The sequence below is a fragment of the Myotis yumanensis genome, unplaced genomic scaffold (assembly GCF_028538775.1).
Source record: "Myotis yumanensis isolate MYYU_CA2020_CCGP unplaced genomic scaffold, mMyoYum1.0.hap1 SCAF_2, whole genome shotgun sequence".
In the NCBI taxonomy this organism is placed as follows: domain Eukaryota; kingdom Metazoa; phylum Chordata; class Mammalia; order Chiroptera; family Vespertilionidae; genus Myotis; species Myotis yumanensis.
In genome coordinates this window covers 169,181,774-169,199,774 of record NW_027223753.1, presented here as the reverse complement: position 1 = coordinate 169,199,774, position 18,001 = coordinate 169,181,774, and the positions used below count along the sequence as shown (strand labels likewise).

The 18,001-nt window shown below is 39.1% G+C and overlaps 1 protein-coding gene across 1 annotated transcript; it reads right to left on the bottom strand.

Annotated features, from left to right (window-relative positions):
- Positions 1–1,199: 1,199 nt before the first annotated feature.
- On the bottom strand, positions 1,200–17,303 carry CLDN1 (claudin 1). The gene is made up of 4 exons (XM_070406581.1): positions 16,849–17,303; positions 8,087–8,251; positions 5,790–5,874; positions 1,200–3,834 (listed from the first exon to the last, which is right to left on the bottom strand). The coding sequence occupies exons 1-4, from the start codon at positions 17,069–17,071 to the stop codon at positions 3,675–3,677; spliced, it is 633 nt and encodes a 210-aa protein (XP_070262682.1). The 5' UTR covers positions 17,072–17,303; the 3' UTR covers positions 1,200–3,674.
- Positions 17,304–18,001: the final 698 nt, after the last annotated feature.

Below are 18,001 nucleotides of genomic sequence, written 5' to 3'. Positions count from 1 at the left end.
CTCTTATTTGGATATGCATTTGGCATCTTAAACCTAACATATCCAAAGTAAAACTGCTAATTTTCTCCTCAGACCTGCTCCCCTATAGTCTTCCCTTTCTTGGTTTTTGGTAGCTCTCTCCCATCAATTGCTGAGGCCAAAAATCTTGGAATCATCTTTGACTATTCCTTTTTAAAGCTCACACTTCATAACCAGTTAGTTAGTAAAAACTGTTTGCTCTACTTTAAAATAATATCCAGATTTAACAACTTATTACTACCCATTGTTTGTCATTATTGTAATGACTTCTATTGGAATGCTCTGCTCTCCTTGCCCTCTTTAAGTCTATTCGAAACACAACACATAAAGTGATCCTATTACATCATAGTTTAGATCTTGTGTCTCCCCTGCTCAAAATACATATAACAATATCTTTATATTTTTACTGAGAGAAAAATGAAGTCCTTACAACGGTTCACCATGACCTATACAGTTTGAATTCCTCTTCCTTTCATGTCTTTATCTCTGATACCCTCTTTCTAGCTTAATCCATTTCAGCTACACTGGCCTCCTTGGCCCAGGCCCCACCCCCAGATATTTAAATTGGTAGAGAGTAGGATTCTGGTGAGTTTGCTTAACTTAAGGAGGGTTCAAATCAAGCTGACAATCATCTTAGTCTTTAACCTATCATGCTAATGCTGGAGAGTCCACAGAGAGCTACAATCCTTTGTTTACAGACCCATCTCTTTACTGTGAAAATTGCCCAGGGAGAGCCTATAATTAAGGCTCTATCAATTACTGATATTTTTGGATTACCAGTGAATTCATTTCATCACTTGCTTTCTTAAGAGGTAGTTTTGACTGTAATTGTTACAAAAACTATAATAAATCTTTCACTCTTCCACCTTGTGAGGAACACAACCCCCTGAATCTTGCAGGGTGCTTCACAGTTGGTTATGTTATTCAGCCTTTCATTACAGTATGGCCCCTTTTTTTGGTTGAGGAACATTAATTAACTTCTTTTGGCATCCTCCCTTATCACCAGCTTTGATGGTGAAGGGACTTAGTTTGAGAGAAACAGGGCATTCTAACAGAGGGAGTCACTCAAATATGTGAAAGATGTCCCAGAGCCCCAAAGCTCTTAGATTGAGGCAGATCCTATCCCAAGTCCTCTTCTCTTCCAAGCTTGGCAATCTTGAAATAATAATTAGAAAAACAAGCCAAGGATCTATGTTTTTATTAAAAAAAACACCCAACAATTATTGAAAAAGAATAATGCTTTATACAAATTTCCATTACAAAATCCCAAAATATTCATTGGGTTTGTTTAAGGTACAGTAACAGAATACAAAAATATCAAAATTGACTAACTTCTGGTGTAACAATCCTGGTGGTGATTTTGGATTATAGATTGTTTTTGGAGAATTTAGCAACTAGTAAACCACATGCATTTACACTCGCACATTGTTAGGATTTATGTATGTTGCAAAGGCTCTCTGAGTTATACCGTAGAAGCATAGACTCAGGCTGGAAGACTGAAAGTTACTAGGTTCAAATCCTCATATGATAATGATACAATCCTCTGGATAACTTTCCTATGTGGTTTCACTATGAATGACCATTCCCAAACGAACCTATCAGTGTTAGCAATACCTAACAGCACTAAGTCAGAAGGCATCACTTAACGGATATTCACCTTGAATATCCTTGCAAGTAATTATAATTCAAAAAACCTTCCATACTTTGGCTTTGCCAATACTTACACTTCTGTTTTACCCACTACAACTGCAGACTTGTCCTAGGTCAAGTCTGCATTCTTAAGAGGAAAAAAGCTTAGCCACAAAAAAAGCATCAGGCCACACTGAAGAACCCGACTTCCTTAGAATCCACTTCATGTAGAAAGCTGAATTTCACTATAGTGTCTCATTACTTGAGAGATTGGTTATGGCAAGAAACCCATTCCTTAAAAATTCTCTTTTCAGTCATTTGAAAAGTAATCCCAAATTTATGCACTTAAAATCCTTACTTCTTTCCTTTATTATAGCACTTTTCACCTTACAAACCACATTTGCACATATTCTATCTTACTAGATTCCCACAAAAGCCCTGTGAGGTAGGCAGGCCAGGAATCACAATCCCTTTTTTACAGATGAAACAATAAATCTAGGCCAACTCAGACAGTAACTGATAGCACCAAGACTCAAATCAGGTCTCCAGACACCAACACCAACTCCCTTTTCATTACATCATCTTGCTCAGTAAAGGAGCATTTTCCACTGACTGGAAAACTAAGAGCAATTGTTAAAATGGAACAGAGTGCCACCAACATGATTGGTGCAGCTTAGAGAAAGGAAATGGACTGGAGTGGAAAGGAAGATGCAAACAGTGTGAAGGCGTGTGCAGGTTTGGTTCAATGAGTTCTAACCACCAATTGAGCAAATAAAAACACTACTCAGACATATTTCATATTTAAAGAATGAGCATAACACCAACTAATTAATAGTCACACCACCTCCACCAGATAGTTAAGTATCATTATCTCAATTTAACAGATGGGAAAAGAGGAGAAAGAATAAGTGACTTGCTGACAGCTACAGAGAGAATATTTGTCACCAGATTATCACTACAGAAAATCTAGCACTTCATGCAGAAAAACAGACCATATTTCTCTGGGTACAGGTAACTCTATGATAATTGTGTATGAGAAAGCATATAGCTGAGGAAAGAGGAGGCAGAAAAGGTAGTTTGGAGGGATACAACGGTAAATAAATACCTTAAAAATTCAATCAATGAAATTGTGTTACAACACTGGGAAAGCATCACACACTTGCTCAAAAAGGCAAATATTTTCAAAGCAAACAAGAGTGTAACAGGTCAGAATACAGAGATGAGGTGGGAAGGTCAACGGGAGTATATCATCTGGCCATGCAGAAAGACTTGCCCCCAAAGCTCTGAGTTATAAGATAAACTTATTGATTTTAGAAATTAAATAATATGCTTAGGAAATATGTTGCTAGATTTAAAAGTTTAAGCCCAAACTAGTAAAAAAAAACAAAAACAAATAAAGGCATGAAGAATGACTGACTGATGACAAAGCAAGTGTTGTAAGATCATGGAAAAAAAAAAAAGGAAAATAATTACGTGAAAAGGGCACCTGTGAGGAATGGAAAGAATTTCTACTTGCTTAGTAGTTTAGGTCTTATGTCAAAGACACTAAAAGCTGATTAAGGAGGGTAAATGATATCTGACCTATTATATATGTGTACATATAGAAAGAAGAGGCAAAAACCAAAGAAACTGCTTATTTAATCAATATAGACTTAAATATATATATTTCAGATATGTTTTAACTATGTTGATGCCAACATAATAAGAGATTTTACTAACTAATTTTTTATAGAAAAACATGTCTATATACATATCTATAATTAAGGAGCACCCCTCCCCACATTTGAGATGATTACTCAGTGGGAAGCAGTAATACACGTGGAAAAGGCTTCCCTCCTGTATTAAGGAAAGGAGATAAGACTTAGTCATTTTTAGCAATGGGTATTTTAAAAAAAATGTGTGGTTTTCTTTTTTAATAACACCACAGTTCAGATGACAATAGTCAAAGTTCAAGGTCTTAAAGTCAATCATAGTATTTCAATGTCCATTTTCTATTTGTTCCAGGGTTGTCTCGTTTTGCTTCTGTGTCACACGTAGTCTTTCCCACTGGAAGGTGCAGGCTTGGGATAGGGCCGTGGTGTTGGGTAAGATGTTTTTCGGGGGCAGGAGCAGCAAAGTAGGGCACCTCCCAGAAGGCAGAGAGAAGCAGCAGCCCAGCCAGTGAAGAGAGCCGCACCAAATTCATACCTGAGAGGAAAAGATAACGCATTTGCTTAATCAATGAATCACTGGAAAGTTTTCTAATGTAATTAGAAATCTCATTATATTTTTTTCCCACTGAAAACAATCCCCCATGATCCCTGGGGGAAGTACTTTCAGGTTTGTGCTTGCACACACAAGAATGTTTACATTGCAGCTGTTGACAATTTGCAATAGTAGATCAGGCAATACAGCATGCAACACCAGGTCAATTGCACAAATATTTCCAAAGACTTTTCCATATGTAGGAGACTTGTAAAGCATCTGTATATACTTTAGGAGTCAGGTTTGAACTATGATTCCTAGGCTCAAGCTTAACAAGTCATGCTATCAACACATAGCAACCATATTCTACTAGTATAAAGAAACTCCTAAAGAGCTAGACCATTAGCACTTGTTGTTAATCTTCACATGAGGATATTTTTCCATTTATTTTTAGAGAGAGTGGAAGGGAGGAGGAGGAGACAGAGAAACATCGTTGTGAGAGAGAGACATCAATTGGTTGCCTCCAGTGCAACTGGAGTACACGCCCTTGATTGAGCCTGCAACCAAGGAATGTGCCCTTGACCGGAATCAAACCCAGAACCCTTCAATCCATGGGCCAACATTCTATCCATTGAGCCAAACTGGCCAGGGCATCCATTAGAGTTTTTAATAGTTTATCCCAGGTACCTATAGACACTGAAATCTGAAATTTATGGTTTAGAAAAAAGACTTCTAAGCAATTCATGGAGCATTCTAGATTAATCTGATCTAAGTGGATGTATTAAGCCAGACTCTTGGGGAGAGGATCTGTGTCTGATGGTAGACAACAAAAGTAGAGAAAGCTATGTGTAGAATTATGAGGTCTGGGTTCGGATCCAAATGCAAACTCTCAACTGCTGCAATTATGTGCTAGTAATTTCACTTCTCGACCTCAGTTTCTGCTTCTCTTAAAGGGGGATAATCCAATCTTCCTTACTGGACTCCTTTCAGGATCATCTGAGACATGAAAATAACATGTGCACCGTGCCTAGCAATTTATAAACTGTTCTCACATCCATTACTAATAAAATGTTAGCCTATTGACCTCCAGCAGTCTCTGTCCCTACATTGTAAATCTTATGGGAAGGGCTCCAACACAATCATTGCAGTGTGTATCCTCCTGTATGTGGGTGATTATATAAAAAGAATCACATCTTATCTATTCAACCACTGGGATTTTTCATCTATTCATCCTGACACTCACAAACAATAATTACATCTTAACATCCTGACTCTGAATGTAGTTATTAGGCTTTAAAGACATGAACTCAGTGAGACAAAGAGCCTTGTCCCTGATCAAAGAGTGCTGTTACATGAGAGCCAGGAATCAGCCCTTGAACTTCCACAACTTGCGATATTAAGAAAGTTGACCTTTGGAAAGTCAATTTTATTGTTGTGGTGGAACAGAAAATTTCAAAATAGTATCATAACTTATTTTTTCATAAATAAATTAAACATCTTTTTATAAATAAAGTTAAAATATTGAGAATGAAGTTTTGTTCATGAAGGTATAGAGTAGTAAGTACTATTTTTTCAATCATAAGCTGTGTGTTAGCTACAAATAATCACAATTAAGTGTTGTAAACATCGCAATATACTTCAAAAAGTACATTTCAAATTTATTGATATCTTTATTAATATTAAAAAAAAACAAACAAGAGAAAAGGCCCAACACACAGTTGCAAAATATAAAGCTTGCAACTTTTCTACCTCAAATATGTTCTATCATTCATATGGGCTGTTAAAGCAATTATCAAACTCATTTTAACATGAGTCACAGGCCATTCAAATTATTTTTAAGTTTGACATAAAATTCCAGAAAGCAAATCTGGGAAGCCGTGGCACTAGCTGAACTTTGCAGAATATAAAAAAGAGTATTTTCTCAGAAAACAAGCTATTTTACACACGAATAGCATTACCTGGCATTGACTGGTGTCATGGGGTCATAGAATTCTTGAACAATTCTGTGGCCATACCATGCTGTGGCAACTAAAGCAGCTAGACCTAGAGAAATTAAAAACAAAAGAGTGTTAATCATTATGGAACACTGAGCATAAATATACAGCCCATTACATTGATAAAGATTTTATAAGAATTAAATCTCACCAATAATGCTGACATTTTTAATTTAGTCAATTTTAGACAATTTTAATTTAGAGAGATTAGAAGTTAAGACCTGTTTTATTCCAAGTATTCTGTTAAGACAGACCAAAACATTAGGTCAGAGTTAGGCACAGGTTATACTCTGTCATCTTACTCATTTATAGTTCAAGGTCACTGGCACCAATAAAGCATTTTTGGAAACAATTCAGGAGGTTCATATCATTTATGATCTTCAAAGATATTGTTACACATTAGTGTAACAATAAACTACTTTTATAAAACCAATATTCTTATTACTATAGATGAGTCACTTGAAAAAGGGGAGATGAAAACCCTTCTATATTCTTCTTGACCAAAGAGCAAAATTTACATTTCTATAGGATCAAAGGCTAGTAAGTGGCTAGATAGCAGGGAAGAGCAGAAACTGTCTCAGAATGGTCCAGACCACCCAAATTCCTACTGTTCCACTGGCCAGACCTGCCAGATATTGCCTTGAGATGTGCCACAACAGATAAATGTATACAGCACACTCCCAGTTTTCCATTTATTTCATATTTTAGTAATACCAAAGAATCTACCTAATCAAAATAATTCATTCTATCATTTGAAACAAGTATAAAATATCTTGATGTTTCTAATCCAAATAAATTAAATAACTTTCTTTCATAATAATTCTAAGAAACCATCAATAGAGACAGATTAAATTTTTCAATGCTCCATTTTCCTCCACCTCAAAAAAAAAATGTGTCCAAGTTAATTTCCTCTAATACTTGACAGAAAACATGAGTGCTTTTGGCTGTTCAGATACATCATGAGAATACTTTGGAACTTTTGACCCTCACTACCTAGGAAATCCCTTACTAAACTGAACTGGGAGTGATGCAATCATTCAGGGAAATTACAAAAAGATAAGCAACGGAAGGGTGCTATGCAGTAAATTTATTCCTAGCCTTTGATGTAAAATTAAACTTTTGGGAATTAAAGCACCATCCATGGGGGTGTGTGTGGTTTTTCTGCAAAGGGGTGGGAGGGCAATTTGGAAAACTGAAAAACTGGTGACTTTCTACTAGCCAAATCTTTAACAAAGCCACAGTCACTCTTCATTATTGGTTAAATCCAACATCATGCTGGGGCAAAGGCCCTTACAAGGTTTTTTGTCAAAGAGGAAATGAGAAAAGAAAGTCTAATTCTAGTTTCTCCTAGTGATAGATTATGTCATTGGTGTCATTTCAAACCAATAGACTACTATATTATGTACAGCATATAATAGTTTATTTCAAAATAGACTATATATTAAATACTATTTTATACACACATATGCAATCTTATTTAAAATAAGCTTATTATAACACTAAAATGGAACTGCCATGCCTTTCTCTGGTTCTCATTTTCTTAAAGGTCACATATCTAACTCATTAAGCAATACTTCAGTAAGTCAACAAATCTATATCAGTCTTTTTCAAGGCCTCTCTGTATTGTTTTCATTCTTAATTCATTTAACCCAATTTCCTACCTCCACTCCATGCCACCTTCTACCTCCACTCCAATCGGCCTTTCTCTTCACTGACCTATGGGTACATCCTGTTTATTTTGGAATTAGATCTACCCAACTGAAATGATGTTCTCATTTTCCTCTAATAATCCCAACCCCATCCATTCCTCACACACCTACTTGATTCACACATTCTTGATATTTTCTCTTACTACTCCCCATCCTTGCCATATGTTGTCTGTGGGGATGCCATGAAAACTTTCTATGTAAATAGAGTTGTTCCTTAGGGCTTGCTAGATAGGAGATCTTGCTCTTCACCTGGGGAAACTGGTTCTAATAAACCGGTTGGCAACTGAAACCAGAAAGAATAATAGACCTGTTCACTGTGAGCACAGATCTCAAATTTTCATTTGGTTCCTCTTTGAGAATGTGAAAGTCAGCTGGACTTAAGGTTTCCATGTCTTCAGATTTAAAAAGGACTGAAATAAATCAATTCACGTGCAAGAAATCCAACATTGTCTAAGGAAATGGAAAGCTAAATCTCAAACCGTGCCAGAGATAGTTTAGTAAGATAAAACCATGCCAGAGACAGTTTAGAAAGAGGGGCAGGGCCTGTCTTACCTGCAATAAGAAATATCACGCCTCCAATGACAGCCATCCGCATCTTCTGGACCTCATCATCCTCCAGACACTTCATACACTTCATGCCAACAGTGGCCACAAAGATAGCTATTAGTCCCAGCAGGATGCAAACCACCATCAAGGCACGGGTTGCTTGCAAAGTGCCTGGCAGAAAATATTTTAGAACATGTGAAATTAATCATATATAGACCAATAAGAGAAGAGTGGTAGAAGACCAAGTATATTTCAATGTTGTATGAAAGAAAGAAAATTAAACTGGGAGTCAGGAGACCCCAGTTCTAGTGATGTTTCTGTAGGTAAGCAGCTTAGTTTCTTCTCTAGAAAACCCAACAACTGGCTGGATAATGGATAAGAAGCCCTTAGGCTCTAACATCTTATGTTTTCAATGTTAAAGTCAAATTCCTCTGGAAAAATAATGATCTGGTTGAATATGGTTAGCTGATCTAATACATCTTTAATCCTTACCAATGGAGTATTTTAATTCTGAAATATAATCATACGTTTTATCCTTAATGTTAAACCATTTATAATATTAATATATCTTGGTAATAGTCAACAGCTTTATACCCCAGCCATCAGGCTTCAGAAAAGACAGAGGTGAATTGGGAAGATAAGAAATGAATTTCTCATTGATTATCATGGCTGAATAAACAGCATTTGTATCTCAAGTGACTGAGGTGAGTTTGGGGAATATGAGTGTCATTTTCTTAGAACAAAACTAAATAACCTTTCCCATGTTACTTTAGAACATAGTGGATTCATATTCAGAGCTATCACCATGACTATTTTCATTGTCATGTTGTCAAATAGCAGGCAATAATTCAATAGAGCATTTCTCAGGGTTCCATTCATTTTCTGATTTCCTGTTATTGTCATTGCAAACTAAGTCATGATCACACAGATGAGGGCAGGGGGCAAAGGTTATGCCAGTATGTTTCCTAAAGGGTAAAACCATGGCACCATCATTGTGGCATAAAGGCACAGACTTAAAGAAAATAAATTGAAACTATGCTGGCAAGATGAGTTTGATTAATTCTAGATTTACTTCCTCCACATAAAGATCATTATCTCACTGGCAGTGCTCACATGTGACAAGTATTTCTGCATATATAAATACTATTTACATCAAACCAAACCATGCTATCTTCAGTAAGCTACTTATTATTCTTTGGGACCATGATTCTATCATGTAAAGTGTGAATGATGGTATCTCTTATCAGGGAGTTGGAACAATTGACTTCTTTTTTTAAAAAAATATATTTTTATTTCAGAGAGGAAGGGAGAGGGAGAGATAGAAACATCAATGATGAGAGAAAATCATTGATCGGCTGCCTCCTACATGCCTCTCTCTGGGGATCAAGCCCACAACCTGGGCATGTACCCTTGGCCAGAATCGAACCCAGGACTCTTCAGTCTATAGGCTAATGCTCTATCCACCAAGAAAAACTGGCTAGTTGACTTCTTGAAGCTCTTCAAAAGTGGCTGACATGATAGAAAGGTTTTATATCTCGGTGTCTAATTGAGACCTAGGCTCAGTCTTAGTATTTTTCAGAGCTGAGACCTTGAATTACCAATCCTAATTAACACTAAGATCTAAAACATCATTCAATTTTTATTTTTTTAAATATTTCCATTCCAGTCATAACCAATCTCTGATAAAATCACAGTAACCTCTAGCTAAGAAGTAGCAAATGTTTTGATTTTTTTGAGGGGTATTTTTTTTTTCTGTATTTGAGAGATATTTTGGAAGCCAAAATACATTTTTACTTGATTTAATTAAAAGGCAAATCAGAGACACTCCCTTTCACCCCTCCTTATAAGTGTGTGTGGGTATACATGCACCCTACCTACACACTTATCTTAAGATTCCAGTGTGGCATAAGAGCTGCTGAATCAAAACACATATTCCACTGTGGTGTGAAGAGGAAAGTACCAAGGACTCCACCATTAGGTGTGTCTTTCCTTCTGATTTACCAAACGTTTTTGCAAAGGCAATCATTACTAAGAAGGAAAGTGAAAATAAAATATCTAAGCTCTTATACACAACACAGATTTCAAATTCCACTCAGAAGGCAATCATTTAAAGCGAAGGAATACTGGCAGAGGAGATGATCCACGTGGCAGGATACTTGGGACTATCTTGGTTTTAAAACTACTTGTGCTACACAGACAATAGTTTGGTGAAGGCCTGTGTGGGGCAGGGACTGGGTGGAGGGGACCAAAGGGGAGAAATGGGGGACATCTCTAATACTGTCAACAATAAAATAAATAAATAAATAAAAATAAAACTACCTGTCCTATATCCAGGGAAGACCCTCAATCCTGCACCAACAGGGACAGCTGGTCACTCTCCTGGCAGATGATAGGATGTGGAAAGTAAACTGAGGAGGGTTTAGCAAAGTGCACAGAGGTGTAAATCAGGCAGGGCTTTGCAAGGTAGGGTAAAGCGTTCAGAGTTTATTCTAAGTGTAATAAGAAGTCACTGGAGGGTCTTAAAGAAGGGGTGATGGGATGTTTACTCTTGGTATAGAGGGCACAGTCAACATTTTTCCTATGCTAGCCCTTCAAATAGGCATAGGCTCCTACACTTCTCAGCCACCTCCACTTTGTTTTCTCGTGAATACTCCGTTTCTTCCTGACTCTTTATTCATCAGTTTTGTTTCTTTCTCTGATCTCTCTCCAAGCTTTCCACTTTGTTGGAGCTGGAGGGCCTCAAACCAAACCCAGCTTCCATAATAATCATTCTGGTGTGTGTTTCACGTAAAAATAGCAGGCCACCAGTCTGGCAGGTCTGAGCACTTGGATCACAAGATGTTCTTCATGAGGAGTCTATGGGCCTCAGTCTCATGAGTCAGGTCTGGATAAAGCCATGCAGGCAGGGAGCACACATGGATGGACTACTTCAAATCTCCCTTTGCACTCACCTGGAATGATCTAAGATTCACAGTTTTCATTGCTAGATTTTGTCCCCTTTAAATTCTCCCCCGCTCCCCCCACAAATTCACACTTGATTCATGCCGTACCCATTTTACTCTTCCACTTCTTTTACAAATCTGATGAATCAATAGTGCTATTTTGTGAAGCAGTATTTTTTTTTTTCATTTATGTCCTTGGCATCCATTGACTTAGGACATTTCTTTATACTTTGCAATACTAGATGGGCATCTACCACAAAATCTCATTTTGCTTCATTGTAGACATTTGGGTTAATTCTTAACTATCATGATGGTGGCGGGGGGAGGGATGTAAAAATACAAAGAAAAAAGACTGAGAATCATAACAGCAAGACACTCACTATTTGAGTGTATATAATAGTGGTTTAAATATCAAAGTAAGCAAGTGTGTTAGAAGTTACGAGGGTTTTATGTGCAGATAGAATCTAAATTGCACAGTTTTAAGCTGGAACCAGATGAATCCTTCAAATTAATGTCTATGGTAGTCTTCTAAGTCAGATATCTAAAATATATAATTGTGAGCTCCTTGAAGACTTGGGTCAGATATTTGTTCATATTCCCACCCAAAGCACTAAAAATGGTACCTGACAAGCTTTATAGATTATGCTATCTGTGTTCAATGAATTTAAATTAGAACATGTCTTTATCCTTTAAAATTCTACTAATAAGATCAGTAAAAAATACTATCTTGTGTTAAGCTTAACCTTTGGGAAAAAATACTGAGAAATGCCTCCCTAGAGAGCCCAGGGATGCTAAAGTCTTACTACATAAAACCAGACTTAGTTTAGAACATTAAAAGCTAATAACTAATACAGGGAGGAAAATTCGTACTTTTTGCTTAATCTGATTTACTTTTATTTTTTTCTAAAATATTTATAATTTTCTGAGCTTCCAAGGAAGTTTTTTCCTAGTGGAATGATGATCAGCAGAGCAGAGAAGTTGAAAAATATTTAAAAGGTACAAAATAAAATTTTGGACTAGGGAGGTACAGTATAGGGTTGGACTACTAACTCTGATCTGGTTTGATTAAATCAAATCTAAAAGCAAATATGTTCTTTTCTTGGCCCTTTAAATTGGTAGATACCTCTATAATACTATTATCATGGAATAAAGTTATCTGCAGAGAAAATGTTAGCAAACATTTGAGAAGCTAAACTATTGTTTCTCATCATTATTCAGCAATACACGGAGAAGGCAGTCTTTTAATTATACTTAGCTAGACTGATAATCTTGAGATTAAAGACTCTATGAAGTTCTTACCACTTGCAACTTGAAAGTATAGTCTGAAAAAATATTTAAAAAGATCTCTACTTACAAGACAAAAAATGAGTTAGACATTACTGATCCACTACATAAGCTGATCAACATTAAGTGTAGAAAGACAAGCACAGGCAAGTGGGATTTTTTTTTCTAAAGATTTTCTAAAGTTTTACTATACAAGGAGCAGAATCTTCCTTAAATGTCTGGCATTGTTCATGCTACTTACTGGCCATATTATTAAATTGCTACTCTGTGTACTTCATAAACAACATAGATTTTAAGTATATTTGCATTCTCACATAGTCCCTCTTTGCATCAGTGGTTGCTTAATAAGTAATAGGGAAATCAATGAACTGAACATTGGGTCACTAGAGCAAAACTGTTCTAGTCTCCTCTGCAGTTAAATGAGCTCATCACAGACCATCACAGAACTATACTACCCTGGCCTTTTCACTTGTTAAATCTCCCTTTTACTCAAGTTCAAAGTTTCTCAAAGAGTCCTTATTGTTAGCATTTCCATTTTATTGTTGCATGAGCTGAAGGCCATTGGGTGTGACCTCAGGACACCAGCACTGTCAGAAACTGAAGTGATCTGGAATGAGGCAGGACTTACCACTTTTTGGAATGTCCTAACCAGTTTTAGTTTGCCTTCCTTCTTCCTTTTCTTTCCTTTCTCCCTCCCTCCCTCCCTCCCTCTCTCCCTCCCTCCCTTCACCCCTTCCTCTCTTCCTCTTCCTTTTCTTGTTCTCTTCTATTGAGTACTTGCCTCACAATTACATTTATGTTTCTACATCTCCTCTATGCCACTTACCATCCCAAACAAGGAAACCTTAACTGTGCCACTTAACTTTTTCCCTCAATCACAACAGTTAGTTATAAAGAATGTTGGCACTGGAAGAAATCAAGTTTAGCACCTTATATATCATCTTAGCTGCATTCCCAGGAGCAAGACAGCTCACATTTGTTGAAGAGAGGAATGAATCATGGATTCAGCTCACCATTTCCCCCACCCCACCCCACGCTGCCCTATTTTATAACTGGGGAGATTATAGCCCAGAGAGACCAAGTGGTTCGCCATTACACACATGACTGGTTAGTGCAAAACCACAGTAAAGAATTAAGAACTTCTGATCTCAAGCCTGGATTTTTGTTTTGACATCTATCATTCCAGGGGTCCGATCAAATTCTTGAACAAATCTGAACACCAATGGCTCCTTGAACACCCTTGGTTCAGCAGGCATACTCTGAGGAAGTGTGAAGGGTGCCCTCCTCTCTGCCTATGCTTCAAAGTCTGTCCAAGTCAGTGATTTTGTCTCTTTGATCGAGCCTGACATCATGGTGAGAGTACTGGGCAACCTCACTGACAACCAATACTCATTAAGCACTCCTACACACATGTGGATTCATGCAAAGCAAGTTGAGCAGGTTAGAAGAGCTTATAAACAAATTACAGAATCCAACAGTTGGATGTGACTTAAGAGAGTCTAGTCTAACCTCCCATTTGTCTGGTGCTTGTATTTTGCCTACAACATTCCTACAAAATGCTTACTTATTTCTCTGCTTAGACACCTCCTACCATACAGCCTCCTGGGGAAGCCCAGTCTTTGGAAAGCCCTAGCTATTAAAGCCAAGCAAGAACCAGCAGTTAACTAAGCACACAAACTAGACACTAGCTTGCTAAAAGTTTGAAAATTGGGTTAAAACAAGACAAGATGTACAGCATACCCCAGAAAAACCGACTCTAACTGCATCTGCCACTCTCTTTTGTATATTCCAACTTTCAGCTGCAGGAGTCATCAATGTCAATAAATGTCACGTACTGCATATGGAATTGCCAGTGCAAAATCACAATGCACAGTGCAACATTTGTTTCCCCAGGGCGTGTCTCAGGTACATTTTCATAAACTGCTTTGCAAGAACCACTTAAATAAAAAACACACCCTGTGTCTCATTTCCTACATTGTTTTGAGCACACTATATCTCTTTAGACACTTATGGAAATATTCTTTATATAGCTTACACTATTTAGAGCAGAAGAACAAGGGATCTTAACGTGTCTTGTGCTTCGGCCTTGATACATCCTTGTATCTTGACACTAAGATGCCAAGTAGGCTCCACTGACAAAGAGAACAACATTCAATTTCAGGAAACTTCTAGCCAAGCTTTTCACCTAAAAGCACTTCGAGGAATGCCACTTTTTACAAGGAAGACTACTTATACATACAGATAATCCTGTTCACATTCAGAGGTGACAGAACTCTACCAAAACCAGTCAATGAATCACCACCCAGGTCTCTACATCAGGTGGGCGTGAGCACCACTGCCCAGGTGGAGGAATGGAGACAGGTTCTCTGGACTCCATCCAAAGACATCCTATGAGTCATTTGCAGGTTGAGGAGAATGCCTGTGAGTCAAACTTCCCTCTTCTGGGAATTGGTTTTGAGAGAAAGGCCTCAGCCCCACCTTGAATAATCTCTGGCTTTAACCAAAACGAAAAGAGGAATCTGATCTGGAATATATATTTCTGATCCAGAAATCTCCAAAATGTGTAGTGGGGAGATGAGGAGGACATTGTTTAATTCTTCCACCACAACTTCAAAAACTGTAATAGCTTTAGTAACTAAGAATAAAAGAAAATAAATCATTTTGTCATGTTATCATCGGTAGGGATGGCCTGGTTGAGTATTTGCAATGTGAATCAATCTGCTTCCATTGGTCATTTAAGGAAGTTAAAGAGACCTATTTAAACATGTTGAAAATGAACTATTTTGACCAGAAGAATCAGAGACCTCTCTAAAGTTACCCTTCGATCCTTCTCCAGCTGCCAATGCCTCAACACAACACCCCAAATTCCTGACACTGCTTCCTTACATGTATTTATCTTTCCACGGAGAGATTCAGTGATTATACAAAGGAGCATATCTAATATACTTGTTACATCTGGCATAAAGAAGTCCTAGAATGGGAACTTTGGAAAGCTAAAATGACAACACTGAAAACCACCATACACAGTGACTAACCAGATTCCACAGGTGTTCAAGGCATTTAAACAAATTCAATAACCCTCAAGTATATGGCTTCTTACAAAACCACATGAGGGAGGTGAACAAAGCAACTGAAGTGAACTTGAGCGATGACAACACTGCTCACCCTCAGCCCATAAAGGGGCCAGTGGGTATACTTGTTTATCTAGGCCAGTGGTTCTCAACCTTCCTCATGTTGTGGTGACCCCAAACCATAACATTATTTTCGTTGCTACTTCATACTGTAATTTTGCTACTGTTATGAATCATAATGTAAATATCTGATATGCAGGATGTATTTAGGCAACCCCTGTGAAAGGGTCGTTTGACCTCCAAAGGGTCACGACCCACAGGTTGAGAACCGCTGATCTAGGCAAAGACTAAGGAAGCTTTTCTTCAAGTTAGTTCAAGGGCATAACAGACACATGCTACATGACAACTAATGTAATATCTCAAGGAAGTTACTCCAGGCATTAATTGGTGTTACCTAGGTAAGTGGGAATCTAATGAGTTTTAGACGAGGCACTCAAAGGCCTTTATTTAAAAAATAATAAAATGGTGGGGGGGAAGCCATCTTGTCATCTTTTCTCCCTGCTATTCTTAGGAATATTTCTCTCTACATATTCCTTTCCACCTTGACAGAAATAAGAAACAAACACCCATTACAGAGAACATCCTTTGTGGAAGGTGGAAACTTGGAGAGAAGAGCCACCCCTGCTTTTTGCTATATTTTTCTTCCCCCAGCTGATTTCTGCTGTATCTCCTTAATGGCATTTTGCTTCAGTATCTTCATTCTTCCCTTCAGATTATGATGGGAGGTTATTCAGAACTTTTCTTGTTAGTCTTCCTTTTCCTACCTGCCATGAGTAACCTTCACTTTCCAAAATAACCTACAAATGCTGCTTCCTCTGAAGATCACCAACCTTCAGGGGAATCTCAAAGGGCTTCTTCAAAAAGTCATGAAACGGGGTGCACAGGGAGCCCCCACACTTATTGCATCTTAAGTATCAAAAGAAACAAAAGATTCCAACTTTAATGTAAGTAGAAGCACTAAGCTGAGGCACTCCATGTAGTAATATGAGAAACTACCAGCCTCCAAACTTTTCAAGGCATGTTTTCTTGTCCATACCCTACCATTCTGCAATTCACACAGAATCTCCGAACGTCCAGGGGAGGCCTAAGACCTCAGGTCGGAGTTGGGCCCTCACCTCTCAATCTCCACCCCACTCTCACTGGAATTTAGATGAAACCACACCTAGAGGAGGAGAAAAAGTGTTACCCAGGGAATTAGGGGCAAAACTAGAGCTTAGTCCTGGACTAAAGCGCAGTTCTTTTCCCAAAGCGCAGCTCTTTCTACTTCCTCTCATGATCGAATGACTTGATAAACTGAAGACTGATAACCTTGGAATCACATAACAGAATCAGCTGATAGCCTCTACCCCGAAAGGAAGCTCTGGGGGCTGGGGGCTTAGATCCCGGATGTGGGGGAGGGGAGTGCACTCACTGTTCAGGTTCAGCAAGGAGTCGTAGACTTTGCACTGGATCTGCCCGGTACTCTGCGACACGCAGGACATCCACAGCCCCTCGTAGATGGACTGGGCTGTCACGATGTTGTCGCCCGCATAGGAGTGAACCTTCCACTGGGGCATCGCAGTGCTGGCGATGGCTCCAATCCAGCCCACGAAGGCCAGGATGAAGCCCAGCAGTTGCAGCCCCGCGTTGGCCATGGTTCGCTCGGGCGCCCTGGCTGGCTCCGGAATCGCAGGTGCAGCAGGTGGAGTTTGCAGAGGCTCCGTCGGGGCTCCCGGTGGGGTGGCGGAGCAGCGCGGGGGAAGTTTTTGCGGGGAGTCCTGTTCCTTAGGTCGCTACTGGAGAGATTCTAGGTCCGGGTCCAAGTCTGGGTTAGCGCTGGAGTCGGGGTGCGAGAGGCTGTGGCTGCTCCCAGGCTCAGGGAATGAGACACCAACCCGCGGCACCACAATTTAAAGCAGCTCCGCCCCCCGCCCAGCCGGGCCGCGGCGCAGCGCCCCCTGGCGGTTTCAGGGCGGCTCTCTGGGGAAGCAGGAGGCCGCGCTCAGCCCGGTTGGCCAAGGTGCTCTGGGCTGAAAGGTCCAGAGCGGTGTGGGGACTACCTGAGTGGGATTGGGAACGCCAAGTGCTCCCGAGCTGTGCTTGCTCCCTCTCCTTTCTCCCCTGGCTCTTTTTTCTCTAGTTAGGCGTCTCAGGTTCTCCATTCATTCAATTTGTATTCTTCCCAAATTACAAAGTATGTGTAAACAGAAAAAATGCAAAAGATGGGGGGGGGGGGGGGAGGGAAGCCCTCATGAGACTCACAGTTTCAATTTGCAGCTTCTTTTCACTGTCTTACTAAAAGGCATTCTCTATCTCTACTCCCCTCCCTTCGCCTCCCTCACCTGTCTCTCCCTTTGTTCAGCTTCCTCCCCCTTCTCCTTCCCTCCCTCTGTCCCACTCTTGCCTTCAAGGACTCTCCCAGAACCCTGTATTTCTGCATCGCTATAGCACTTCATAGAGTAGGAAACTGAGACCTTGAAAGGAAACATGATTTCTATAAAATCACACAGCAAGTTACCAGCATGTCCAGTTCTTGGTTCTCAGCCCACTCTGCTTTCTACTACATCTCTATTGGTATCTGTCCT

Bases quoted from the DNA above. Each gene is read 5' to 3' on its own strand.
- CLDN1 (XM_070406581.1), bottom strand. From the start codon at position 17,071: ATGGCCAACGCGGGGCTGCAACTGCTGGGCTTCATCCTGGCCTTCGTG. The intron at 8,252-16,848 runs GTGAGTGCACTC...ATTTTCTGCCAG, and splicing joins CTCCTTGCTGAACCTGAACA to GCACTTTGCAAGCAACCCGT. The intron at 5,875-8,086 runs GTAAGACAGGCC...TAATTTCTCTAG, and splicing joins CGTGATATTTCTTATTGCAG to GTCTAGCTGCTTTAGTTGCC.